This window comes from Equus caballus, chromosome 28 (genome assembly GCF_041296265.1).
Source record: "Equus caballus isolate H_3958 breed thoroughbred chromosome 28, TB-T2T, whole genome shotgun sequence".
Classification (NCBI taxonomy): domain Eukaryota; kingdom Metazoa; phylum Chordata; class Mammalia; order Perissodactyla; family Equidae; genus Equus; species Equus caballus.
Window position 1 is genome coordinate 46,213,956 of NC_091711.1, and position 25,895 is coordinate 46,239,850.

At 62.3% G+C, this 25,895-nt stretch overlaps 1 protein-coding gene across 2 annotated transcripts in view; it reads left to right on the forward strand.

Annotated features, from left to right (window-relative positions):
• The first annotated feature begins 417 nt into the window (after positions 1 to 417).
• Positions 418 to 25,895, forward strand: part of PRR5 (proline rich 5) — a 54,592-nt gene continuing 29,114 nt past the window's right edge. The window contains exons 1-2 of one of the 2 annotated variants that reach the window (XM_023631384.2): positions 418 to 546; positions 25,627 to 25,746. In XM_023631384.2, the coding sequence (XP_023487152.1) occupies positions 25,637 to 25,746 (110 nt within the window). In that variant the 5' untranslated portion in view covers positions 418 to 546; positions 25,627 to 25,636. Of the gene's footprint in view, positions 547 to 25,456; positions 25,747 to 25,895 lie in introns of those variants that run through there. The other variant, XM_023631383.2, reaches the window with a different exon arrangement.

The window sequence follows — 25,895 nt, forward strand, 5'->3', positions numbered from 1 at the left end:
TTGAGAACCACAGCGCTGGGCTATTGGACGCTGCAGCGTCCGCGTGCTCCCCCACCCCCAGTGGCCCAGCTGCCGCCGCAAGGCCTCGAACCCCGGGCAGAGCCTGAACCTGAAGGTCTGAGCCTTCCTCCCGGCGCTCGGCGGCTCGCACAGGCCGGGGCTTGGAAAGCGGGCGCTCGGTGGGCGTCAGCGGACCGCCGAGGGGTGGGTTACCGGCCGGAGAGCCGATACCGGCCGCCGGGGTGGCCGCGACGCGCCCCCGCCCGCGGGTACCGCCCACGGCCTGCGCCGCGCACAGGGCCCGGGGACTCCGGGAGGGCGCGCAGCCCCGCAGGCCCGGGCGGTGGGCGTGCCCGCGGCCCTGGTCGCCGCCTCGCGCGTCCGCCGGCAGCCCGGGGTGGGGTGGCGGTGGCGGCGGCGGGCGCCCCTGCGCGGCCCGGGGGCGGGGCGGGGCGAGGTGGGGCGGGGCCTCCGCGGCCCCCTCCCCCGGTCCCGGCTCCAGCTCTGCGTGGTGGCAGCGGCGGCGGTGGCGGCGCGGGGACCAAGGTGAGCGGCGGCGACGGGTCCCGGTAGCCACGCCGGGGCAGGGCACAGGGAGGGCCGAGGGCGGCACGCGCGCCCCTCGGAAGGCGGGGGCCCGGGGCGGCGCGGGCGGAGTGGCGTGTGTGTGCGCGAGCGCGCGCGCGCGCGTGTCGCGCCCAGTGCGGGGACATGGGGTGGGGTAGGGGTCGGGCGGCCCCCTTGGGTGGGGTCCAGCGTCTCCCACCCCCAGTCTCCCGGGACCACCCGAGCCCACCCTCTCTCCAATGTCTCTCTCGCCCCCGCTGCCTCCCCTCTGTGTCTCTGAGTTTCTCTGCGTCTCTGTGGGTGGGTCTCTGCGTGTCCATCCAGCCGCTTGTCCAGCCGCCTGGCTTTCAGATCCTTCCCCGACACTGCCCGCTCCGCATCGGTCGTCTCCCCTCTCTTTCCATTGCCCCCCTTAATAGGGCAGACAAGGATGATCGAGGAAGGGAGACACCTCTTGGAACCCTGTCCTGGCGCGGCGGGCGCCCCACCCCTCTGGCCTCTGGCCTGGGCCTCCCGCTGCCTTCCTGCGGGAAACTGGCCCTGCAGAGCATGAGAGTGGGTTTGGGGCAGCAGGCACATCTGAGGGCAGAGGCCCCGGGGCTGGAGCAGATGGGTCTGTGCCCTCAGCACCTGGTGCCCTGCTCACATTCCTTGAGAGGTGGCACCCTGGCCAGATCTGCCTGGTCAGGGGTCTGGGCCTCCAGCAAAATCAGGTCACACACTAGACGCTATTCACGTGAGCAGGGCCCGACGCTTTCTAAGATTTCTTCCCATGGAGCCAAGGTAGGGGAGAACTTGCAGGGCTGGGGGATGGTCCCTACCCCCACCCCGGGTTGCGGGGGGCAGGCCACTTCCTGGAAGCGGCCTCCACTTCCTGTCCGTGGCATGGGACAGCAGTGAGAGCTGCCGTGAGGGCCGCGTGTCATGGCTGTCGAGGTCCAGGTGATGAGCACTGGGGTTCTTGGCGAGAGTGTGGCGGTGCCAGAGTTCCCCGGGATCCCGAAGGCCCTTCACTGGACTGCATCTGGAGGGGAGGGCAGCTCCCTGTGGCCCTTGGACCTCCTGCGCTGGGCCCAACCTGAGGCCCTTTCTGGGGAGGCAAGCGGGGAGCTCTGGGCGAGGGGTTGGGGACCCCCGATTGTCCTGTTTAATGACAGTGCTTGATAAAATGCCAATTCCTGGACTCCTGGACTCCTGACCTCGGATGGGGCCACAGGAATCAGGAATCTGCATTTTGCAACCCTGCCCGCCCCTCCCTCCCCCCATGCACATTCAGGTGTGAGCACCGCTGGGAGGTGGCATTGGATGGTGGGACAAGGTCATGTGGCTCCCTCTGGCTGGCGGACAGTGGAGTGGACCCAAGAGGGGCCCATCCTAGGGGCCAGGGCCCTGCTGTGTCCCTGGGCAAGCCACTCCCCCTCTTGGAGCCCAAGTCCCCATCCCTCAGGAGAGGTTAGGACTCCCAAGGGATTTTCCTGCCAAATAGGTCTGGGATCCTGAGCCCTTTGTTTAAATTGTGTGTGTGTTGGGGGGAGGGGGACTGCTCTAGAGGCGGGCAGACCGGGGTCAGCATCCCAGGCCCACCACTGGCTGGCTGTGTGGCCCTGGGCAAGGCACTGTGCTTCTCTGGGCCCCAGTTTCCTCTTTGGAAAACTTGGAAACATCCTATAACCACCCTTATAGGTAGTCAGGGATCCAGAAAGGCTCCATGCCCGGCGCGTCAGAAGCCCACCATGACTGTGGCACCACAGCCAGCCGTGAGGGTGGTTGGCACTCTGTGCGTCTCAGCCGTCTCACTGTTTGGTGCTGGGGACAGTCGCATGGATCACTCTCACCAGCAGGAAAAGTAGTCTGTGCAGAAACATTTGCCGGCTAATGGGTTTTTGTGTGTCTAATGGATGGCTTAAAAGGCCTGGGATGACCGAGCAGGATCGCCCAGTGGAGTCGGCCGCCCTTCATGGGATCTGTCTGGGCTGCTGCAGCCGGCTGTCGCTCGAGGCAGCCTCCGAGATGACACCAGGCCCCAGAGATGAGACCAGGCCCCAGAGATGACACCAGGCCCCGGGTGGCTCCCGGCAGTCAGGAGAGCAGAGACCCAGGAGGGGCCGGGCCAGGAGAAGGCAGGAGGAAGCCCGGGGCCTCCCAGGTGCCCCAGGTTGTGGGCGCTCAGGGACGTGAACAGGATCATCTTCCGGGACGTCTGCGAGGAGCACAGAGATCTCGAGAGGCGGCCACCCGTAGAGGGACAGGGAGAGGCGTTCCTTCACTCACTCACTCACTCATTCATGCGGGCCCTCTCCGGGCTGGGCAGGTGGCGAGGGGGTCCCCAGCGAGGCAGAGAGACCCGTGCAGAAACGGGGAGGCCACAGACGCGATCTGATGGGGAGCTGTCAGGGCAGCTGCGGGGCAGTGGTCCTCGGGGTCAAGCTGCAGGGTCGGACGTCCTGCTTCGAGACTCGCCCTGAAACCCGGGTGGCTGGCAGTGGCTGGCAGCATCCGGCGCCGAGGAGGACCAGCCGTCTCCCGGGTTAGAGTCGGGAGAGGTAACTGGAACCTCGGGCTGTTAGGAAAACCTGGGTTAGTGGAACAAGGAGGTGACTTCCTGGGGACAACATAACCCTCCTTTTTTCTTTGAACCATATCCCTCTTTCATGTCTCAAAATCGCATCTTGGTCGGGGAGCACCTGGTGGGATGGGGCTTTGAAATCTGCATGTGAGCACAGTTCTAGTGACTCTGGAATCCCGAAATCTCGGGGGAGCAACCTCAGTGCTGGGGCTGCCCAGGGAACTTGGCTGCAGCCTTGGACCCTCAGCTCCAGGTGGCTGGGAGGAGAAGCCAGCAGGGGCCAGGGAGCATCTGCAAAGGCTGTTGCCTCACGAGTGACACCTACATGCTGGGCAAGGGGGCGGGCCCAGGGCAGGTCCCTTCTGAAAAGATTATCCAGAAAACACACGCAGTTCATTTCAGCACGGAGAACGGCTCCACGCGGTTCTGACCCCACGGCGGGTTTACCTCCACAAGGACAGGGATGTTTCCTGAGCGCCTACTGCATGCCGGGCCCTGTTGGCAGAATTCCCAGGCTCCATCCCACTTACTCCTTGCAGCAGGCCTGGGAGGTGGTCACGCAGGCCCAGTTATCAGACGGACAAACTGAGGCTCAGAGAGGCCAAGTGGCTACCTGGAGACCCAGGCAGCGGGGGGCAGGGCTGGGGCTGAGACCCAGGGTCTCTGGCACGAGGTGTGCCCACCCACTTTTAACCCCCTCCTCCCCGAGCCTGAAGGTGAGGGGTCGTCACCAAGACACTGGCCATTAGGAGCTGCCCAGGTAGACTCCTTGGACTCTAGTGGAAGTCCTGCTCATTTTCAGGAAAGTTTTAAGGTTTTGCTTTCTGTGCCATCAGCTGGCAGGGTTAAAGGCCTTCTTTATCCTGCAAAGCAGTTTCTCCAGCAAACCCATCAGCCTGGAGCTCAGAAGAAAAATGGGCATTTTGATTTCTGCCCTCTTAGCTGCTGGGGGGGATGAGGTAAAGCTGTGAAATAATCATTGTCAGCGCATATGCAGCCCTCCACATGCCCTCGACCCAGAAGGCATCTTAGAAGTTTACGTATTTGCCCTCATTTTACCCTCCGAGGCCCTATGAGGTCCCCGTGTGATCCTATTGTGCAGATGAGGAAGGTAAGGCACAGAGAGGTCAGCATCTTGTCCAAGGTCGCATGGCCCGTGAGTTTGGGTCTGATTCAGATGGCCTGAAAGCCAGCCATTGAGGCCACTTCTTGGTGGATAGACATACCGCCCTGTTTGATTATTCCCCGTGATGGGGAGCTCACTGTCTTGTGAGCCCCCATCATCGTTAGTCTAGGATTTCAGTAGGTGGTGGTGATGGTCCCTGGTACAGTGACTCCACGTGGAGAGGCGGGGGGGAGAAGATCCTGCGCTTGGCTGTGTCCGTGCTGGGTCTGAGGTGCTGGGAGGCCGCCGTGCGGAGGCGGGGAGGCTGGTCCCAGCTCTGCATCGCTCCCCGTCACGTCCATCTCGCCCTCCCACAGGCTGCGTCTGAGGCTGGGAGCTGGGAGAGCTCTCAGCAGAGGAGGGCGGGCGGCAGGTGCCCTGTCAATCCTTGAGGCGGACCCATCCTATTTCTAAGGAAACATTTTAATCGTAAAACCGCCATAGCCATGTTGTGTGAAGTCTGGAAGACAGACCCCACTCTTGCCTGCACCCTCGGCTCCTGAATGTCATCATTTTTGTGTGTCGTTTGCAGTCTTCTTTCAATAACTATATCTTGACATAGAACTATGTTTGCACGGTCATCACACCACATGGGAAGTTTCGTATCCTGTTTTTGTCACCTGATGTCACGCTACCAGCATTTTCCCTGTTCCTGAATGGTCCCGTACTTCCTAAATAGCGAGGATGGTTTTCGAGTGGCTGCACCGTACCCTGTCCTGTGGATGTTCGTCATCTGGGACCATCCCCCTTTCAGTGGGTCCTCCACGTGGGCAGTGATGTGGAAAGCAGGTATGGACCCCGAGGTCACGCCCCAAAGGTCCAGCAGGATAGCCAGTCAGCCCCACCAGGCTGTGTGACCTCGGGTCGTGCCCTGCCCCTCTCTGAGTCTCAGGTTCCTGCTCTGCTGTGAGATGGGGTAGGAACCCCACGTCGTGGGGCTGCTGGAGGAATAAAAGAGAGGATGTGATGGCAAGTATCTGGCACATGGCAGGGGCTTGAAACGTGGTCGCTATTGTTACTGCTGTTTTTGTTGTCATTATTATCATTATTTGGGTCCTATCTCCCCAGTTAAATTGTGGCTCCTGCAGGCAGGAGCCAGGCCTATATGCTCCTGTGTCCCACCCCTAGACACCCTCAATAATATTTACTGATTTGATTGCTGACATCCGGTTCCCCCAATTAGAGTGCGTCTCCATTGTGGGCGAGGCCCTGGGAGACCCCTCATTTACACAATCTCATCATGTCCTCCGCGAGTGGAGATCATCAGCTCTGTTGTAGAAACAGGCTCAGGGAGTGTGATGGTCCTGCCCAAGGTCACACAGTGGGAAGGGGAGAACCAGGAATACTTCCTGGAGGAGGTGGCAGTGGCACTGGGCCAGCAGGATGGGCATTTGACTGGGCCAAGGGGCCGGTGCTCTGGGCGTGGTGAAGAGGAAGATGAGAGCTGTCCAAGGGCAGGGCCGGGCGCAGCACCCAGCACCCAGCACCCAGCACAGGGCGGGGCAGTGTGTGGGCGAGGCTCTGGGGCATTTGCTGAGCTGAGCTGACCTGAAGTCACCGTGGGGCAGGAATGAGCTTGCTGGGGCTCCTGACCCCACCCTGCACCCCACCCAGCCACTTCCTTCTGTCTGGGCAGGAAGGGGTGCTGTGGGGCTCGCAGCTGCAGCGCCTTCCTGGGGACCGCTCTGTGAGCGCTGATAAAATATTGATCAGAGACACCGCAGCTGGGCTTCCCTGCACGGGGCACGCGGGGGCCACTCCCCCCTCCCCGGAGCTGCGGCCGGGCTGCGTCCCGCTGAGTCACGGGAGCCCGGGAGCCCCCTGCCCAGCTCCCCTCGGCACCTCTGCCCTTTGGCCACCTGGATGCCTCGTAATGTGTGAGCCAGTCGGCGGCCCCCGGGGCCTTGGCATCCCACGAGGCTAGTGCTGACGGCTTCAGAGCTCACTCGGCCGCCAAGGTCACGGGCAGCGAGGCCCGGGCTGGAGCCCCGCCCCCACCCCTGCAGGACCCACCTCTTCAGTCCTCACGGCACCTGGCACCCGCTAGGTAGGTCCTGTCGCACCTCCGTGCAGCGGTGGGGACACCGAGGCCCAGAGCAGGGGCGAGACGGGTCAGGTGTCGGGTCTGCCGGTGGCTGAGCAGAGATTCGGCCCTCATGTGTCTGACGCCCGCCCTGGTGGTCAGGGCACGGAGTGTCCGTCCGCCCTGGGGCCACATGGAGCCGCAGCTCCAGCTTTGTGCTTTTGGTTTTCAGAATCACAGCAACAACAAAAAACAGTGGCAGATGGCGCCTTCCTACTGCCGTGTCGTGTGGGAGGAAGAGCAGGGGGTTCAGATTCTTTTGTTCACTCATTCATAAAACACACTCTGGGTGCACTGGCCAGGGGCCAGCGTTCTGGGCCCCAGGGGACCCATGGGGGACACTCACGCTGTGGTGGGGGTAACCCCTGGAACCGGAGAGGGCTGGGCTCAGTGCCTGGGCCCACTTACTGATTACTGAGGTGCTGTGTGACCTCTGGCAGGTTGCTCTGCCTCTCTGAGTCTTGGTCCCCAAATTGTGAATTGGGAGTAAACTCAGCTTTCTCAAGTGAGAATCGTACCTGTGTCCTTGTTCTCTGTCACATCCTCACGTGGGTCTGACGGCATTGACTGACCTTTGGAACGGGTCTGGTTTCCAGAGAGGCCCCCGCGGGCTTTCAGTCGGCTCTCCCAGGAGGTAACCGCGACCTGGCGCCTGGGGGCCTGTGGATCTGAGGGTTGAAGGTGGAGGTTTGCTCTAAGCTGAGTTCTGAAGGGAACTGGTTGCTGGAGCCGCAGCAGCTGGGGGAGGGCGCTGGGTCCCCTGTGAGCCATTGGCGGGAACCCTGGGGGTAGTCGGGGTCCTCTCCTGTCACTCCCCCACTGCCTGCCCCTGCACGCAGGTCACCTCTTATGTCGTATTCCCGCGGGCTCTCCACTTTTCCTCCTCTGGGCCTCCTCCTGCTGTTCCTCTGCCTGGAACGCTTTTCCTCCCTTTGTCCCCTGGGGGCTTTTGTTGGTTCTTCAAGCCCCTGCTGGAAGGGGCCCTCCTCCTCCAGGAAGCCCTCCTGGCTGCCCTGTGTCCTCCCCGGCAGCTTTGCTCAGATCTGCGATCCAGCACTCAGTGCCTCGCGCTGGCGTGGTCTGCGCCTGTCTCCTCCCTCAGCCTGGGGCTCCCGGGCAGGCTCTGTGTCCCAGGGCTCCACGCGGGGCTGGCACAGAGCGGGACCCCGGGAGCGTCTGATGAGTAAACGGGAGAGTGAGTGAGTGTCGGACGTCCGGGGCTGGGCTGGGCTCGGGGCACGTGTGGAAGGTGACAGGAGTGAATCTGTAGGGTGTGCTCGTGTGTGACTGGCGGCCTCTCTGGGACCCATCCCTGTAGACCGACCACCGCTCCCCTACCTTCAGAGACGGTGGACATCCAGCTGGACAGGGAGTGGGAAGGAAGGTTTTGGGGTCCCCAGAGACCATCGTGGAGGGGTGTGCAGAGCCCTGGCAGTCAGGAGCGCCGAGCTGCGTGGCCCTAGGTGGCCACCCGCTCTCAGACCCCAATCCATCCTGTGAGCCCAGCGTTCATTCGTTCGAGGGAAGCGGGCAGGTGACAGGCTCGTGTCCGTGGGGCGCTCGCGGTGGCGGCCGACAGACGCTCGCAGCGGGGCCCAGGAGGAGGGCGGGGAGGAGATGCCCCGGGACGGCAGCGGAAGCTTTCTCTGGGGGTCGTTGCCTCTTCCCACTGTTCTGTGGTTTTCACATTTTCTAGAGTCCATCAGATGGCTTCGCACGGGCGTGAGAGCCTGTGCCGAGCCCTGGGAGACCAGTGCCATGAGGACACAGCCCCTACCCGCTGGGTCTGCCTCTCCATCTGACTGGCCTGACGCAGTCTGATGGCGGAGGCTGACGGAGCTGTCACGGAGGGAAGCCCAGAGGAGGCCCGTGGTCCAGCCTGCGGGCTTGGGAAGGGGGCGCCTCGCTGGAGGCTGGTGTGCTGGGGAGGCAGGTGTGCCGGGGCCGGAGAGTGTTGTGTGGATGGACAGCTGGAGGAGGGTGGGGGGGGTGGCGAGAGACCCTGCAGGGGGAGGGCTGGATGTGGTCCTGAGTCACTGGCGGGAGGGTTCCTGGCAGACTCTGACAGCTGCCTCGGCCGACGGCATCCACCCACCAGCGGCCTCTGGGGAGGCTCTGTGCGCTAAGGGGCCCTGAGGCCCTTACCCCAATCCTGTGGGGCAGGCCCTGCCGTGTCCCCATTATGCAGACGTGGACATTGAGGCCAAGCCGCAGTGAGTGACGGAGCTGTGTGTCGGGTCCGAGTCTGTCCCCAGAGCCCGGCTGGCCTCTCCCGCAGCCCTTGCTCGTCGCTGAGCCTCCGGGGCCTGTTTTGTCATTCGTAGAGCAGAGGTTAGAACGTGACATCACAGACCACACGCGCGCCATTCACAGAACCAACCGTGGATCCCAGCCCTGAGTCCCCACTGGGCTCAGTGGTCCTGTCGTCCGTGGTTGGGCCATCGCCCAGGGTGGGTGGCTAGGGGGACGAGACCAGCACTGGAGGCCCCTTGGGGACGGGGCTCTGGGAAGGAGAATCCACAGAAACGGGAAATGCATTTACTTCACAAGACCCCCGGGGAGGAGCCGGGAGCAGCAGCCCAGGGGCAGCCCCGAGGGGCGGGCAGCGGCCGGGGGTGGTCGGAGAGGCCGGCTGGACACGCACCCGTCCACTGAGTCACGGGGGCGGCCGGCGCAGAGGCAGCTTCTGCTTTATCTGGAGGTGGGGGGAGGAACCAGCCGAGGAGTGGGAGACGCCTCTGCGGACGGTCAAGGTCAGTGGCATTACTTTGGTCCCTCTGCCCAAGGCCAGGAGGGCCTCAGGGGCTACAGGCCATGGTGTGGGCGGGGCATGGGGGTCACTGAGCTCAGGACAAGAATGAGGCTCCGACAGGCCCTGCAGGCGGTGGGTGGGCGAGGGGATAAGGGGAGAGGAGGTCCACCTGGGGCCCACCGGCCCCCTTCCCTGGCTTCACCGGGAGAGGGTGAGGGTCTCCCGCCCCCTGCGGGTTTTCGGCTGGGCGGGCGAGTTGGGCCGGGCACACCAGGTGTGGCCTGGGACGCTGAGCTCTGGACTCCATGTGTGCCTGGGGTGGCCTCCGTCCCCCACTGGTGAGATGAGGATGTCCTCTTCTCCCCTGCCTTCTGCCTTCCTCCCAGGGCAGTTGTGAGGGCCAAATGGACACGGAGCCGGCACAGGGTAGGAGACGGGCCAAGGTCGGATTCGAACCCAGCTCTGAACTCAGCGCCCGGCGTCTGCTCGGTTCTCAGGAAATGCTTATTGGATGAGAAGGAGGAGTCATGCGAATGGCCCTTGGGGAGTTGCTCTGCCCTCATAGTCCCTGGGTGCTCAGTGAAGGGGGCTACAAATGCCTGCCCCACCTGGGAATGTCGTGGAGACGGGCCCAGTGCCTGGTTGAGTGCTAAGTAGCTGCTAGCCAGGTTATGACTCCAGGAGCCAGCTAAGGAAAGACTTAGGAGCATGTCCTGAATAGTGAGGGACCTCACTCTCTGAACCTCCTGAGGAATGTGCCTCCTGCCACCGGTGGCCTGGGCAGTACTGTTATCCAAACGCAGATGAGTGTGTGGTGGGGCAGGGCTCATGGAGAAGACTTTGTGGGTGAAGTTACCCTGAGCAGGGTTTTGCAGGATGAACAGGAGTTGGCTAACCAGACCAGGCTTAGGGAAGGTCATGGCAGACAGAGTGAAGGGCAGGCATGTGGACATGGACGAGGCCTGGCCTCCGAGGACGGCGCCTTTCCCCACGATGTTGACCTCCATTTTCATTTGCTCAGGAGGCCTCAGAGAGGCTGACAGCCTGGGCTCCCTGCAGGGGGCTGGGAGCTTGGGACCCCATGTCACCCTCTTGTCTCATCCCTGTGGCGAAGCCTGGGGAGGTCCCTGTGGGCTGGACCAGTGCAAGAGCAGCTACACAGCTTACAGCTCCCTGGGCAGAGAGGTCCTGCCTCCGTCCCGCCTTGTCTGCCCCCCGTGCCAGGGACCACAGAGAGGGAGCCCAGGCCTCCGTCTCTCAAAACCAGAGACTCCCGAGAAGATCTGAGCGACAAGGAGAGCAGGCGCCCGGCCCCGTGTGCAGCCGCCACTCCTGGCCCCGGCCCCGGCCCCGTCACTGGGCGACTGTGCGCCTCGGGGATTCGTCTCCCTGAGCTTCAGCTCTGCGCACCGCACCTGATCGGCTGGCACGTCGTCCCGCGGCGCCCAGGACCCCCGCCCAGCCCGGCACACGCCACACGCAGTCGGGGCAGGTGGAACGGGTGGCCCTCTTCAGTGGAGCGATCCGTGCATGCCGATGAGAGGTGAGGGGGTGCACGAGCCTTGTCACACCCGGAAGTCGTGCTGTCCTTTCGCAACCCTGTGAGCTGGGTTTCCCGTCTTACAGACGGACAGACAGGCTCGGAAGGATGCAGCGACTGAGCAGTGAGGGGCAAGGACGGGGTGACTGCACCAGTGCTCTTGGGGCCCCAGAGGGCCTGGAAGGAGGCCAGCTGGGCTGACCCGCCACAGACAAGGGGTTCCTACATTTCTGTGGGTCCAGGAGGGCCTGGGTCAGAGGGGCACACTGGGGGCCGGGCCTGGGGCTTTTCAACTAAACAAGCCCCGTGTGCCCCCACCCCTCTGCTCACAGGGCCTGAGCTACGGGCCGGGCCTTGTCTTAGGATCCCGGTGGAGAGTGGTTTCCCAGCGGCCCCCTTTTCATTTCACATCCATGGTCCTTTCCACCACTGCCACAGCCTCGTGAGGTCATGTCATCACCCCACGTGACGCCCCCAAGTTCTCACTTCTTGGAACCAGGCGGGAGACCCAAGCTGGGCCGGGCCTGGGGGCTGGTGAGGCCTGGGGGGCAGGGAAGGGATGGGGAGCAGAGTTGCCTCACAGAGTCGGGAGGTCTGAACCCCAAGCGGTGGTCTTCCTGAAACCTTCCCCTCCAAACCCCCTTGCGCTCCCCAAGGCCAGCAGCACGGCACCCAGTCTGCTTCCAGCCTTCTGGGCCCTCTGCCTGGGCCTCACGCCCTTCACACCCCCGGAGACCCTGCCCCAGCCTCCCCAGCTGCGTCTGCCCTCCCCCGGGAATGCCCTCACTTGGCCTCATTCCAGATCCAGCTCGCCGGGCTCTGGGGGTGCCTGGCCCGTCCCAGAGGGAGAGTCTGCCTGTCTGAGTGTAAGCCGTCTGAGTGTAAGCACCCCCGGGCAGGTGGGGGGACAGCAGCAGCAGTGGGACCAAGAGCGCTGGAGCGAGGAGGGGTCCAGAGGCCCCAGCGTCACCTGACTGCCTGTGTGGGCTTGCACCGTCCCCCCCAGAGGCCCTCCCGGTGGACTGTTGTGAGAGTCCATCGGGATGACGTGTAGCTGCCCCTGTTGATCCCTGGCCCGTGTCCTCATGGACGCTGGGGGTCGGTCCCCTCCCTGTCTGCGCCCCACCTGGGTCCTGCTGGGTAAGGTCAGCCCTCCAGCCCAGGTTGAAATGTTGCTTCTGGAGGCTCCTGGCAGTCAGTGTCCTTCTTGAGGCTCCTGGAGCCCTCCGCCCGTGGCGTGCTCCATGATTGCCCTCCCCTGACTCTCCAGGGAGGGGGGCATGGCAGCCCTTGGGGAACGGCTCTGGCACACAGTAGGTGCTCCTGATTACTGGTGACTCGATGGCGGGCTAGGGTGACAGTGTGAGCTGTGTGGCCTCCGAGGGCTGGGCTGGACCTCAGCCCTTCTGCTGACCCACAGGGCAACCAGATCTGGTCTGTTCCCTCCTCTGGGCCTCAGTTTCCCTGTCGGGGGAATTCTGACTAGTAGGGCTGCCCGAGAAGGTGCCCAGCACTCAGTAGGACCTTAGCATTTGTTCCTTTGGCCCACAGGTCAGGACAGTCCTGCTCAGGGGTGACCTGTGTGCAGTCTCCCCTCTATAGAATGGACACCTAAGGCAGGTGGGCCCCTGGGCCTGGCTTCCTGTGGGAAGAGCGGGCTGAGAAGGGCCTGGGAGGCAAGGTCGGAACAAGGTCACCCAGCCTCCTCCCTCGGGAAGCCCCGCCCCTTACTTTCTCCTGCTTTTATGGTGTTGAAACAGTCTTTCTTGTAGGAAAAGAGGGCCGGGAGGGTTTGGTTAGATGCCCCTTCTTAGCGAGCCTGGGTCAGTTCCCAAACTCAAACCAAGTGCATGGACCAGGAAGATGCAGGAACCGTGACACTGTGTGTAAGGAGGGGTGTGTGAAGGAGGGCTGGAGGGGTCAGGCCCCCAGGGGGCGAGGGAGCAGTGCCCCTCCCCTCGTTCCTTCCAGACACTGTGGGAGTGGAATCCTCTTGTCTCTTGTTCCCCTCCTGCACCCGCCCCCGGCCACTGGGTGTGGTTGCTGCTGCTGTCCTGCTACTCGGGCCCCAGGGGACGTGCCCTGTTGGATGCTCCCCTGTGGGCTGTGGGAATAGCACCTCACCTCACGCAGCTTCAGCAGCCCCGTCTGCAGAGCAGGACTGGCAACAGGTGTATCAGAGTGTATTGCAGTTGTACTCGTGCATCCCTCAGGCTGTGCTTGGCTGTTAGAAAATGCTCACAGTGCAATACCTGTGGTCATGTTATTGCTATAATCATTATCAAGATGTACCTGGACTTAAGAAAAACAAAAGCATGCTAGGCCCTAGATACCTGTGAAATATGGACTTATTTTTGGCCCTGAGCTTCCTAGTAACAAGAGCAAAGAGGGAAAGAGGATCACTCACTAGATTCATAACGCCCTTAGGGCAAATGCACAGCTTTTCCTGGTAAGGAGACCTGAGGGATGATCCCCTGGGAATCCTTGGGAGGGGTCCCCATGTGAGGTGGTAAGCAGCATCCTCAATGCCCCTGTGGCCCGGCTCGAGTGTCTGGAGCAGGGTCCTCAAGCTTTCTCACTGTGGGGGTGGGAGGGAGGTCTGCAAGGGGGACCCAATGAGGCCCCATAACCTTGAGTTGACTGAAGTTCCGTGTGTTATCATCAAAATCCATGCAGAGTTCACCTCAGTGAAATAGAGCCGTGTGTGTCTAATACACAAATAATGACCTCCCTCCTCTGCTCCAGACCCTTGGGTACCACGGTGCTCCTCAGAGACGGGCCCTGCTGATTCTCGGCTTCCCCTTGAGGTGGGCTCCCAGCCCTTTCAGAGAAGCCCGTGAAAGCCACACCCCTCTCCCTAACAAAAAGCACATCACACCCAGGAACCGTGCGCACAACTCCAGCGGTTCCCAGGTCCTGAAAGGTTCCAGGGACTCCGGGACCCAGCTCGGCAGGCCCTGATCCAGGGTGACGGGGGAACCGTGTACCTTGTGGACCACGCGCCGCGAACGTTATTTCTCCCAGCTGGGCTCTCGTTGGGCGTGGAGCAGCAGAAAGCTCACGTTTACCGTGAAGAGCATCTGATCTGTGCGGAGCAGATGTTTTTGCCGTGACTCAGACAGGAGTGGGCTTCGATGCCTCACACCCTTCTGGACACACCCGGGCACTTGCCTGAGTTGGTCGGGACTTTACACAGACTGCGGAACACCGGGGAAGGCCAGGGCCATCGACACTGGGACTGCATGACCCTCCCTTCTGCCAGCTCCCATCCCCTTTCAGAACTAGGCAGGTGCCCAGGAAGCTGGAACCGCTGTGACCCACGCCCAGGCCTCTGGCTTCCTGAGAGGCAGCTGGCTTTCATACTTCTTGTTCTATTTTTGTTTCCTTTTATGTCTCTGACTATGTTAAGGAAATTCATTTCACAGTCTCTTTCCAGTAGTTTTTTGGCCGAAGTTCTCAGGAGTTTCGTGCTGTTTCATCCTGTGGATCTGCTCTCCTTCCCTCCTGGTGGCCTGCTTCCTTGTGTGTTCTGTAATTCGAGATCATAGTTTGTTTCCTGCCAGGCTTTCTCTGTGGAAATCCCAGGAGGCCTGGCTCAGGGACCTGCTCCTCCAGAGCATCTTTCTGATGGCTCTGCGCAGCCTAGGGCTGTCTCAGCCTGGGGCCACTTTGATGTTAATTAGTTAGACTTTCTCCACCCCGTGAAGGTGATGTCAATTCAAACAACATTTTTTTTTTTTGAGGAAGATTAGCCCTGAGCTAACATCTGCTGCCAATCTTCCTCTTTTTGCTGAGGAAGACTGGCCCTGAGCTAACATCCATGCCCATCTTCCTCTACTTTCTATGTGGGATGCCTACCACAGCATGGCTTGCCAAGTGGTGCCATGTCCGCACCCGGGATCTGAACCGGCGAACCCTGGGCCGCCAAAGCAGAATGTGTACACTTAACCGCTGCGCCACCAGGCCGGCCCCAGGCGCTGTCAATTCAAACCTAGTGAGGTTCAAACCTATTCAAACCGCCAGTGAGGGCGGACCCAGGGCTTCAGGTCTTCAGGAACCTTGCGTGCTTCTTCCGGCCTGGAGCTCAGGTGGACACAGACAAGTTTTCTTGTCTTTGTCAGCAGGGAGATGTTTTCCTCGGCCACCCATTTATCGGGGGTGCAGCCCCTCGAGACCCCGGCATTCTGTGAAGAGCTCAGCTGCGTCTCCGTCGTCCTGCTTGCTCAGGGTCTTCTCCTGATGCTAATCTTGACCTCCCTCTCTCAACCCCGTCTCTTTAGCCCAAGGTTACCGCACCTGCACCTTAACTCCTGGGTTTTTAGTTCACAATGTTGTCCTGCCACTGAACTGTTGTTGTATTTAGGCTGCACCTGGTGGAGTGTAACGGTTAGGAATCCAGACTCTTGAGGCAGCCTGCCTGGGCCTGCATCCCAGCTCCACCAGTGTGGGATGGGCTCCGGTCCCTCATCTGTGAAAGGGTCAGCAGTGGTGTCCACCACATGGGGCTGCTGCAGCGGCCAGCGGGCCTGCGACATTCAGCACTGAGAACGTCACTCCGTACAGAATTATTGCCTGTTTCGAGCATTATACTGGCTTTCAGTAAAAGCAGTATTAAATACGGTGTAAGTATAGTAATAAGATCATGTTAATGATAATATTCTCGTTCTGGCCCCTGGCGATTTTCCTCGCTTTCTGACGAGCTCGGGTGTGCGTTGAGAAGACGTTTCTTGTTCTTTCAGCCAGCATTTCTAGGAGATTTGTGGGAAAGGAGCTTTCAGGCTGTGTAGTCTCCTCAGTCATCCAGCCTCTGACCTTTGAGTGGTCAGTGCAAAATAATACGACTGCTGTGCGTGTTACTCCTGCTTCAGCGCTCGGACCCTGCCATGGACCCGTCTCGAAGTCCCCGCTGAGTCCCAGGGCATCTTGGGAGTTGGGTGGAGTCCCCTTCAGCCACCCCCCAGCTCTGTGACTCGCCTCCCCATCCTGCAGACCTCGGGCCCTCCCTGCCCCTCGGGCCGGATGGGATTCCGGAATTCCTGCTGGATTTGTGCAGGAGAATGCAGTCTGTCCATATCCCGGCAGAGGGATCAGGGCCGCGTCCCGGGGGAGGTTTTGCACAAGATCTGCACGAAGTGGGTTGGACAGGCCTCTGAATAGCCTCGCTTCAGTTCTGATCGGCTTTTGTGGCCCAACGAGCCCTGGAAGAAAACCTGAATTTTCAGAGCTCTTTGCATTTCTGATTTTCGGGTGGGATCTTGCAGTGGAGGAGGGAGATTGGACTGAACTCTGCTCCAGTGAGGACGAGGACTGGGTCGGGGTAGGGGGTGGATGACAGGCAAGGAGCCGGGCGGGGGCCTTGCACGTACAGGACTAGGAGGAAACTTCTGGGCTGAGGGGGATTCTTGCTGAAGGCAGGCCGGGGCGATAACACATCAGTGCGGTCAGATACCGCGGATGGGGGCGGGGGGTGCCACTAAACTGACTCAGCAGTATTCTTGCTCAAACTGGATTCTACAAGGACAGAGAGGGAAGCCCAAGGTCAGCCCTCATTCAGCAGAGAGCTCCAAGGAGCCCAATTGAAGTTAGGCCAAGAAGAAAGCCTCTCTCGGTGTCCACTGGACATCTGCCTCGCGCCTCTGCACACAAGAGCCAGCGCCTCGGGCAGCGCGCAGTCTGATGGAGGAGGCAGGCCCGGAGGAGGAGGGCCCAGTCCCGAGATCCTAACGCAAGGCAGAGGGAAGATCCCCTGGGCATTGTCGGCCGAGTGGGGTCAAGAGCAGAAAGGACGCACGGCCAGGTCGGGGGCCCGGGCAAAGCCGGAGGACTGGGCATGTGGAGTGGGGGCCAGCTGGTGATGATGCTGATGGGCACCCAGGGTGTTACATCTGTGAATACATTCACAGCCTCGGGATCCCCAGGGAGGAAGGTGGGGTCATGATTCTCACTTTACACATGAGGAAACTGAGGCACGGTTTAGCAGAACTCATCAGCCCACGGCAATCAGCTGTTAACTGGTGGAGCCACCATCCAACCCGGGCAGTTGGCTCCACAGCCCACACCACAAGTCAGGACACTCTGCTGCCTGTCGCTGTTATTATTATTATAGTCACTGAAAGTGAAACCAGAGGAGAGGAGGGAGGAGGGGTCCCCAGGCTGAGGACAGAGCCTGGGTAAAGGCTGGGAGGTGGGAGACAGGCAGAGGTCTGGAGAACAAGCGGTCGCTTTGTCTCGTGGTCGGGGGGAGCGGGGGCAGAAAGGGGCCTGCAGGGGCTTAGCAAGAGATGAAGGAGAAGCAGAAGGAGTGGAAGGCTGGGCCAGACTGCGGAGGGTCCTGGATGCCAAGTTGGAAGTTTGCAGTTTATCCTGCAGGCGGAGGGCCTGGGCTGAAGCCTCGGAACAGGAGGGAGGTCACCTCTAGGGACCAGAGGCTGCGCTGGCAGCAAGGTGGACTCCGGCAGGCTGCAGGCTCGGGGGCAGTGGTGGAGGAGGCCTGAGCCCACAGGGGCTTCGGGGCCCAGAGGGGTGGGCAAGCTGCGGAGCAGGCATGGGGCCAGCAGGGCAGGGTGGTGGTGGGGGGCGGGGTTCAGGTGGGGAAGGCCCTGCCTCCTCCAGGAACGGGCCTGCATTCAGTCCACAACCCGCCAGGGTGGAAGCCGGGGACTGGAATGGGGACCGTGGTGTCTATCCTGGCCCTGCCCCTCACCAGTCTGTGACCTCGCAGGTGACTTCTGGATCTGGGACCTCAGTGTCCACCTGTTGCCGTGGGAAGACATGGGCCAGGCCCACTGGGGCGGGCACTCAGTCAGGAGTAGCCCTGTCCCCATGGGGAGACAGGACCCCCTAGCCCCTCCAAGCAACCTTGGCCACAGTTTCTCCTTCATTAAACCCGTCCCTTCGTGGACTTTGAACCCCGTTCTTTGTAAATAACGATTTCTCGGTCGCAGAAGAGCGAGTGGATGGCGAGTGGAAGGCCAGGGTGGACACCCCTGCTCCAGGAGCAAAGCCCTGGACGTGGCGGAGTCCCGTCCACCCAACGTCACCGCCTCACTGGGCTCCTGGGGCTTTATGTACAGAGTTGAGAAGGCGAGCCACGTGTTGATCGCACCGTTTCCCAGGTTCGGCTGGATCTGAATTCCCGACCGGGAAGAGTGACTCCTGCCTCGGGCGGTGGGACAGTGGGGAGGCAGGACTGAAAAGGCGTCCTGAGGCCCACGTCCCACAATTGTGTGAGCTCCTTATCTCAGGCTCCCCCATCCCTGGGCCTTCCCTTCTCAGCGGGCATCCTGCTGTCCTGAGTAGTGGTCCTTGTTTCCAAGGGTCCTTCTAGGAAAGGCTGCTGGCCAAGGCGCGTCCTTGGGGAGAAAGAAAGCTGAAGTCCAGCCCAGTCCAGCCAGCTCTGTCCTGCGAGGCCTCAGTCTACGTGTCTGCACAGTGGGCGTGGTGCTGGGCCTGCCTCGCGGGGCTGCTGCAGGCATTCAGGTCAGGATGTGCATCGGGAGCGCGGGTGCTGGGTGGGCACTGGGTGGGCTTGCACAGCGCAGCGTGGCAGGCTGTTGGTGTGGGGGCAGAGCCGTGATGCCTGGGGCAGAGGCCACTGCTCACCTGCCATCTCCTGGGGTCTGCGAGTTCCTGCTGGCTAAAGCGGGAGTAGGGGAAGGAAGCTGTCTCCAGTCTGCTGAGACGGGGCCCGACCTCTGCACCTTTGGCATGGGGTCTGCTGGACATGGAGAGCCAAGCCGGGGCCTGGGGGGGTGCAGGCCCTGTGTGGGGAGAGGCCACGCACTAGTGTCTTAGGGCCGCCTGGACCAGTTAGCACACACGGGGTGGCTTAAAACAGACCTTTATTTCTCAAGTTCCGGAGGCGAGAAGTCTGAAATCAAGGCGTCGGCAGGCCAGGATCCTTCCTCGCCTCTTCCAGCTTTCGGGGGCTGCCCGCGTTCCTTGGCTTGCAGCCACATCGCTCCAGTCTCTGCCTCCGTCTCCTTCTTGCCATCTTCCCTCTGAGTCTCTGTACCTCCGTGTCTTTGCATGGGCTTCTCGTAAGGACATCAGTCATTGGATTTAGGGCTCACCTGACTCCAGGATGCTCTCATCTCAACTCGATCATATCTGCAGAGATCCTATGTCCAAATAAGGTCCCCTTCACAGGTTCCAGGGGTGGGGACTTCAACATGTCTTTTTGGGGGACACAGCTCTACCCACAAGAGGCAAGCCATCTGGACACCCCAGGACTCAGCCCAGCAGGCAGATCGTTCTTTCTGTATCCAGATCGAGTGTGCGTTGCTGGACGGGGCAGGTGGGGTTGTCTCCGGACAGGAGGCTGGAGGAGTGGTGCACCTGGGGGGTGGTGGCCAGCTCTCCCCACCTGCCCTCTGCCGACGTCACCTCTGTTCGTCATGTTGATTAAAGGAAAGAAACAGCTGCTGTTTATTCAGAGGCTGCTCTGTGCTGCATTCCTGGCAGACGCGCCGTCCTCATCAGCGTAGGAGGTTGTGAGTGCACCAAGGCTGAAGCCAGGTGGCCTGGGTTTCCATCCTGGCTTGGCTGTGTGACCTTGGGCCAGTCCCCTAACCTTTCAGGGCCCTGACTGGCTCACCTGTAAACTGGGATGAGGGGAACAGCTGCCTCCTTGTAGAGTTGCTATGGAAACGAAAGGGCGGATGCTGCACTGTATCAGCCTATAGTAAGTGCTCCGCGAGCATCAGCCGTGACCTCTGCTCCCATTCAGTGCTCACGCTCATGCTGGGAGGGACACTCCAGGACGAGAAAGGCCCAGGGAGGCCACGGAGCTTGACAGGGAGGTGGCCGAGCGGGAAGCAGCAGCCCCAGCTTTGGGAGATCGGAAAGCCTGGCATCTCAGCCATGCCAGGTGCCTGCTCTGCCGATGCCCTCACCATGCCAGGCTGTGCTCGGCCGATGCCCTCACCATGCCAGGCTCCTGCTCTGCCAATGCCCTCACTGTGCCAGGGGGCACCTATGTCTAGACCAGAATCAGGGTGATACGACACGTGTGAGGTGCGGGCCTTGGGAGCTCGTTGTCCCAGACCTCACTTAGGGATGGGAAGCAGAGGCTGGGAGAGGGCCTCATGTGGATGCATTTGCGGGGTTATCGTGTCTAAGACAAGGGACCTCTGCTGATCGGAGCTCCTCACGTGCCCTAGACCTGGGATCGAGAGCTAGAGGAAGGGCGTCCCGTGAGCAGAGGACCGAGGCCACCGGCGTGGGGAAGGGTCCTGATGGGGTCCTAGTGGCGGGGGGTGGGGTGGGGTGGGCTCAGTTGCTGGAGAGGAAACTCAAGGGAAGATGGCCTGTCTTCACCCCTCCGGGCCGTGCCAGGGCGAGGAGGACAGGACGGTGTTAGGAGGTGCTGGATGGAGAAACCCCGTCTTTTTTGTCTCCTGCTGTGTTCCCAACCCCCAGAACAGTGCCTGCATACAATAGGTACTCAATAAATGTGTCTGTGGTGTGTACTGGAGCCCACGGGGGTGAGCTTTATCTCACAGAAGTGCAGTACCCCAGCCCCAGCCCTTTCTAGCTGACAGCCCTTGAGCAAGCAGCTTAACCCCACTCTGCCTCAGTCTTCTCATCTGTGAAATGGGAATAATAATAGTTGATGCTGGCTCTGAGGCCACTGGAGGGGACATTTCTTCTGGAGCAGTTTGAGGATTTGGTGTTGGTGCCCCCCCCCCAAGGCATAGTACCAGCCTCCGTGAGGCCCCCATGGTTATGAAACACAACAGGTTTCGCTTCTGATGGGCCGCATACCTTTCCAGCCTTGGACGATGACCAGTGGTCCAGCCTTGGTACGGTCACTGAGAACCGGTGCATTGCAAAGCCGTCGGAGGTCACCAGCCCCATCCCAATCAATGCTGGGGTCACTGACGGGGATGTGGGCTCACCTGGTAGCCCTGACTCGGGAATCTTTCTGCCACTGGACATCACAGCCAGCAGCTACCAAGCCCTTGGCATTGCGCCTCCTGACCTCGTGAACTGTGCCCTCATGGGGCAGGTGTGTCACCCGGAGAAGGGATGGGAGGGGCCCAGCACTCCCCCCGTGGCTCCCCATGCCTGGCACATCGCTAAGCCCCTCCCTGGGTGTCCAGGACCCCCCGGGGGCAGAGCCCACTGACCCGCAGCTTCCCCAGCCAGCCGTGGGGACTTTCCCAGTTAGCTTTGGGGGAACACCGAGCCTCGCCACCAGGGGGCAGAAGTGCCCCCCAGAGCTGGGAGCGCCAGGGCTGTGGTCAGGGCCAGCGGGAAGGGCAGGGCTGGCCGCTCGCTGTGTCTCCCGCTCAGCTGGCCTGGCTCCAGCTTCAGCCCTGCCGCTGGCTGACTCTGACTTCGGGCAGGTGCCTCAGCCTCCCAGAGCCTCAGTTTCTCTGTCCCTAACCCCTGCCTGGCAGCCTCGCGAGGACTAGATGGGGCAGAATGTCTGAAGTGGCCGCCCCTCTGTCCTGCCTCTCTGTTGCTCCCCAGGCCCGGGGCCCCCTCCCCACCTGGCCCCTTTAGGGGTGGGCTGACACCCCCGCCGTACAGGCTGGTGACATGGAGCTGGTGAACACGTCCCGGTGAAAGCCCCGAGTCCTGGGGTCCAGTGCGGCCCTGACGTCCTGCAGTCCCCTCCGTCCCTGGGGTCAGGCTGTCTGTCTCTGGGGTGAGGGGCTGAGCCGTGCTCGGTTTGCAGAGCCCAGGGCACCACGAGCTCCCCTGAGATGCTCGATAGCAATCCTCAGGCCCCGCCCTCAAAGACCCTGATTCCCGGTTCCCAGCAGGCCAGGCCCAGCCTGAAGGTTATTGCAGGACTCAGTGCTGTGCCGTGAAGACGAAACCTGGGGGCCAGCGCCTCGCACAGTCAAACCTCAGGGATCAAAGACTCCTGGGTCACCATCTCTGGCCACGTCTACAGCGAGCACAGAGCCTTTAAAGGACTTTAGGGGGGTCTCATTTCCCCTGCCCCTCAGACTCACCCATGGCTGCTGGTGGGGGAGAAGGCCAGCGCCCCCCAACCTTGGACCTTATCCGTGTTCCAGATGGGCTCACTGAGGCCATAGAGGTCACCTGCTTGGCAGCAGGGCTGGGTGAACCCCACTTCCGCTTGCCAAGCCAACAGCTCCCTCTTCCATCAGAAGGACAAGCCCTGGGGATAGCAGGGTCCCCCCTGGGGACCAGGGTCCTGTACCAGCTGCTGACACCCTGCTGGCCGGGGGAGGTGTGGAATGAAGTTTGGGTCGTGGGAGAGGAAAGGTTGACACCATCAGGCCAGGTGCGGGTCTCGGAGCGAGGTCCCTCTGGCAGCTTTGGGGACCCATGAATGGGTCCCCCTGGTCTCCGTTCCCTTTGACAGAGGGCATTTCCCTTCCCTGAGTCCCAGGCACAGACGCGCCCTGCCCTGGGCCACCCCCTCCAGTACAGTCGCTCAATCCCCCACCCCCACGGGTCTGGAAGGCCCCATAAGTGAATGGAGGGCCCGGTGGGCACCTGGAGCCCTCCTGCCTGCCTGCGGGGGCGGCAGCTCAGCAAGAGCCCAGAGCCATCACGTGGGGCCTCAGACCCGGGAGGCCCGTCATCTGATGCTTCCCAGGAAGCCAGAAATCAGGATTTCTCTGTCAATCTCTCCATTGTAAAACCTTGGCTACATGCAGGCTTTCCCCGACACTGCAGGCTGTGCGGGGCAGACACAGGGCTGGACCTGGCCCTAGGCCGTCAGTTGCCCCCGGCCCTGGGGGATTGTGATGGCTTTGTCTCCTCCTGACCTCTGCCTCAGACGCTGGCCTCGGGGGGCTGGCTGCTCCCCTGGGCTTCAAGCCCGCATCCCCATCCCCCTCTGCCTGCCGCCAGCCCGAACACAAAGGCAGCATCTTCGCCTCCGAGTCTGCACTGCACCCAGCGCTGGGCTGTGGGTGTGGACGGATCTTACTAAGGTCTGCGGCTGGGGTCAGGGGGCGGTGACGGCTCATTCCTTAACACTGACTATGGGGCTTTTAAGTCCCTTGGCCATTCCCGCCTCTGGAATTTCTTGCTGGCCACCTCTCCCAGACCCCCGCTGCATCCGCAGCCCCCTTTCCACCCAGTCCCCCTCCCAGCCCCTCCTCTCCTCCCCTCCTCCTGCCTCCCGCCTTGGGCTGCCCTTACCACGCACCTCCCGTTTTCCCTCGATTTCTTATCCAGAGCTGTCCAGTCTCCCTCCCGCCTCCAGCCGGGCCCTGCCAGCCCAGGCTCTTCCCACCGAGTGAGAGAGCCTGCTGCCCGTGGGAAACCATCTTTCGCCCCATCCCCCCAGGGTGCCGGCCGGTCCCAAGGGCTCTGCTCTGCTGCATTACACCAGTGGCAGTTCCCATGCTTCCGTCTCCGTCTCTCCGCTGTGGCACCTTTTTTAAAGCGTTTGCACCGATACGGTCTAATTCAGTCTGTTCCCTACTGTGAGACAGACGCTTATCCATCCATTCAACCAAATGTTCACCGCGGGCCCGCGTGTGCTGGGCACGGGAAGCGGCAGTGAGGCCCTTCTATGGTCCCCGCCCTCCTGGCTTACGGCACAGGATGGGAAAGGTCACCAAATGGCCAGAGAGCAATTCCTGAGCCTAACCCAGAGTGAAGGCGGTCAGCAAAAGGGGAGATGGCCATGGCTGAAAGACATTCTGGGGGCTGGGGGAGCAAGGGGAGGGACAGAGAGGGCCCCTCCGAGGACTGCAGGCTCTGGACTCCATCCTCAGGGCAGAGGGAAGCCACAAGCTCCAAGCAGGGGAGCACGTGGGTGTGCCAGGGATCGCTCCGGCCACCACGTGGAAGAGGGCTTGTCTGGTGACCTGTGTGGCCTGGCGGAGAGTAGTTTGGAGGTGTCCGTTGTCCCGGCCTGGGGAGGTGACCGTAGAGGTGGAGGGAACAGACAGGGTCCAGAGATGTTTCTAAAGACAGAGAAACCACCGTGGGCTTGACAGGGTGCCGGCGAGGGAGGGGAGACCTGTCAGGCCATGCGGGTCTCAGCCTTGGGGATGGCAGGCTCTGGGAGTCGGTCTCCCCTCCCTGGGTTTTGAGTTCAGAGTCACGTAGTTTGTCCGTCCTGACTCTGCCTGCCAGGACGAGGGGAGCGTCTGGCGCAGAGTGGTGCTCGGGAAACGCCGGTTGATCTGAACTGGACGGCGTCTCCTTGCAAGGCTCTTGTACACCTTATTTGGGGCTCTCTTGGCTCCTGGAGCCACAAAAGCAGCTCATTACTGGTCGGCCTGGCCTTGGCACACCATCCCAGCCGGGTCATTCAGCAGAAAGAGCCCGGCCCGGGGGCTGAGCCAGCCCCCACTGCCTCCTACACGCTGAGTCGAAGATTCCTGTCTCTCGTGGGGATGAGAATGTTGACCTATACTGCCTCTGACTGAGTCAGCCAGTGGGCAGCTGGGGCCCACCCTCACCCCGTGGGATGGGACCCTTTCCCAGGGGACATGTGCTTCGGTTCTGCCATTGAGGGGAGTGTAAGGTGCACACACCCTGGTATAGGGGACCCGGGGACCCCATGGGCTCTCGGCCTCAGCTCTCTCTTCTGCACAGCGTTGGGGGGTCTCTGAGCACCCTTCCCAGGCTGAGATTCAGGGTCAGCCCGCCCTTCCCCCCACTGACTCAGGGGAAGCATTTATGGGAGGACATGGGGCCGGGGCTCTGGGGACACCTGACCTTGCTCTGCCCGGTCGTTGCTTCAGGAGAGGCCCAGGAGGTGAGACAGGGCAGCAAGGCCATCTTGCCCTGTCTGATGGAGGTGGAGGGGGCAGGGGGCAGGGGGCCAGGGCAGGCCAGCCCTGTGGGGAGCCCCGAAACTGGAGGCCGGTTGGTTAGGCCTAGCTTTGCGTTTGTTGATTGGATGATGTTGGGCAATCTGTTCAACTCTCTGAGCCTCAGTTTACTCAAGTGGAAAATGGGAGGAAGAATTCCTACCTCCCTGAGGGAGACTGGCCTGAGGTCAGGCATGGAGAAGCGCTGTGTGCAGCAGGCGGGGAGCTCCAAGGCCGTGCCCTCCCTTCACTGGGGTCCCTCTCCCCAGCCACAGGGCCTCAGGGGGCCCGCTCGCTTTCTCCGTTCTCCGTCCCAGAGACCTGGCTGGGCTCTACCCTGGGAGGCCACTCCTGATTCTCGCCCTCCCCCCCGCAAAATCTGGCAGCTCCTCCAAGTCAGAGGAGGGCGGTCAGGGCAGCCAGGCCAGGCTGGACCGGGTGGGGTGGGTCCTGGCCCGAGGCGCCGAGGCTGAAGGCCTCCATTCAGTCTTCATGAGAACCACGGAGGAGTCTGTGTCCACGTGGCGCGGTCTGGAGGGATCCGTGTGGGTGCAGCCTCCGTGGGGAGGGATGGCGAGGAGGGGGGCTGTGGGTGGGGCGTTGAGGAGCGGGGAGCCTGGCAGCGGGCACGAAGCTGAGCATCGTGCGAGTGTGGCCGCAGCGGCCGGCGCGGGGCGGGCGCTCGGGGTTGGGTTGTGCGTGCCGTGCGCGTTGGTGTCCTGTGGGCACGCGTGGCCCCCGGAAGAGCGGAGGGGGCGGAGCGCGCCCTCCGCAGAGTGGACTGTGGGTCGCGGAGGCGGCAGCGGCCCCGCCCCCAGCTCGTGGGCCCGCCCCCCCAGGCCCCGCCTCGGCCCGCCAGCCCCGCCCCCGCTCCGCCCCCGGGGCCGCCCCGGGCCCCGCCCCCCGGCCTCCGATTGCGCCGGGTCCGCGCGCCGGCCGCGCTCCTGGCGCTCCACGCTGCGGCCGCTCGGAGCAATGATTAACCCGGCGGGGCGGCCGGCGCGGGGCCCGGAGCGGAGGCGCGGGCCCGGGGCGGGACCCCGCAGGGCCGCTCGGCTTCCTGCTCTCGCCCAAGTTTCCTCGTAGAGGCGCGGCGCCGGCAGGGGCCCGCGGCACGGCGTGGCGTAGGGCGCGGCGCCGGGCGCGCGTGGGCGCGGCGCGGGCCTCCGGGTCACCATGAGGACTCTCCGCAGGTTGAAGTTCATGAGTTCGCCCAGCCTCAGTGACCTGGGCAAGAGAGAGCCGGCCGCCGCCGCCGCGGACGAGCGGGGCACGCAGCAGCGCCGGGCCTGCGCCAACGCCACCTGGAACAGGTAAGGCCGCGCCCTCGCGGGCCGCCCGCGGGCCCGGGGCCCCAGAGCCGGGGGAGGGGAGCTCTCGAGCCGGTCCGCGGGCGGGGGCCGGCCCCCAGCTAGGAACAGTGCCCTGGGCAGCGCGGCACTTCACAGTTTGCGAAGAACTT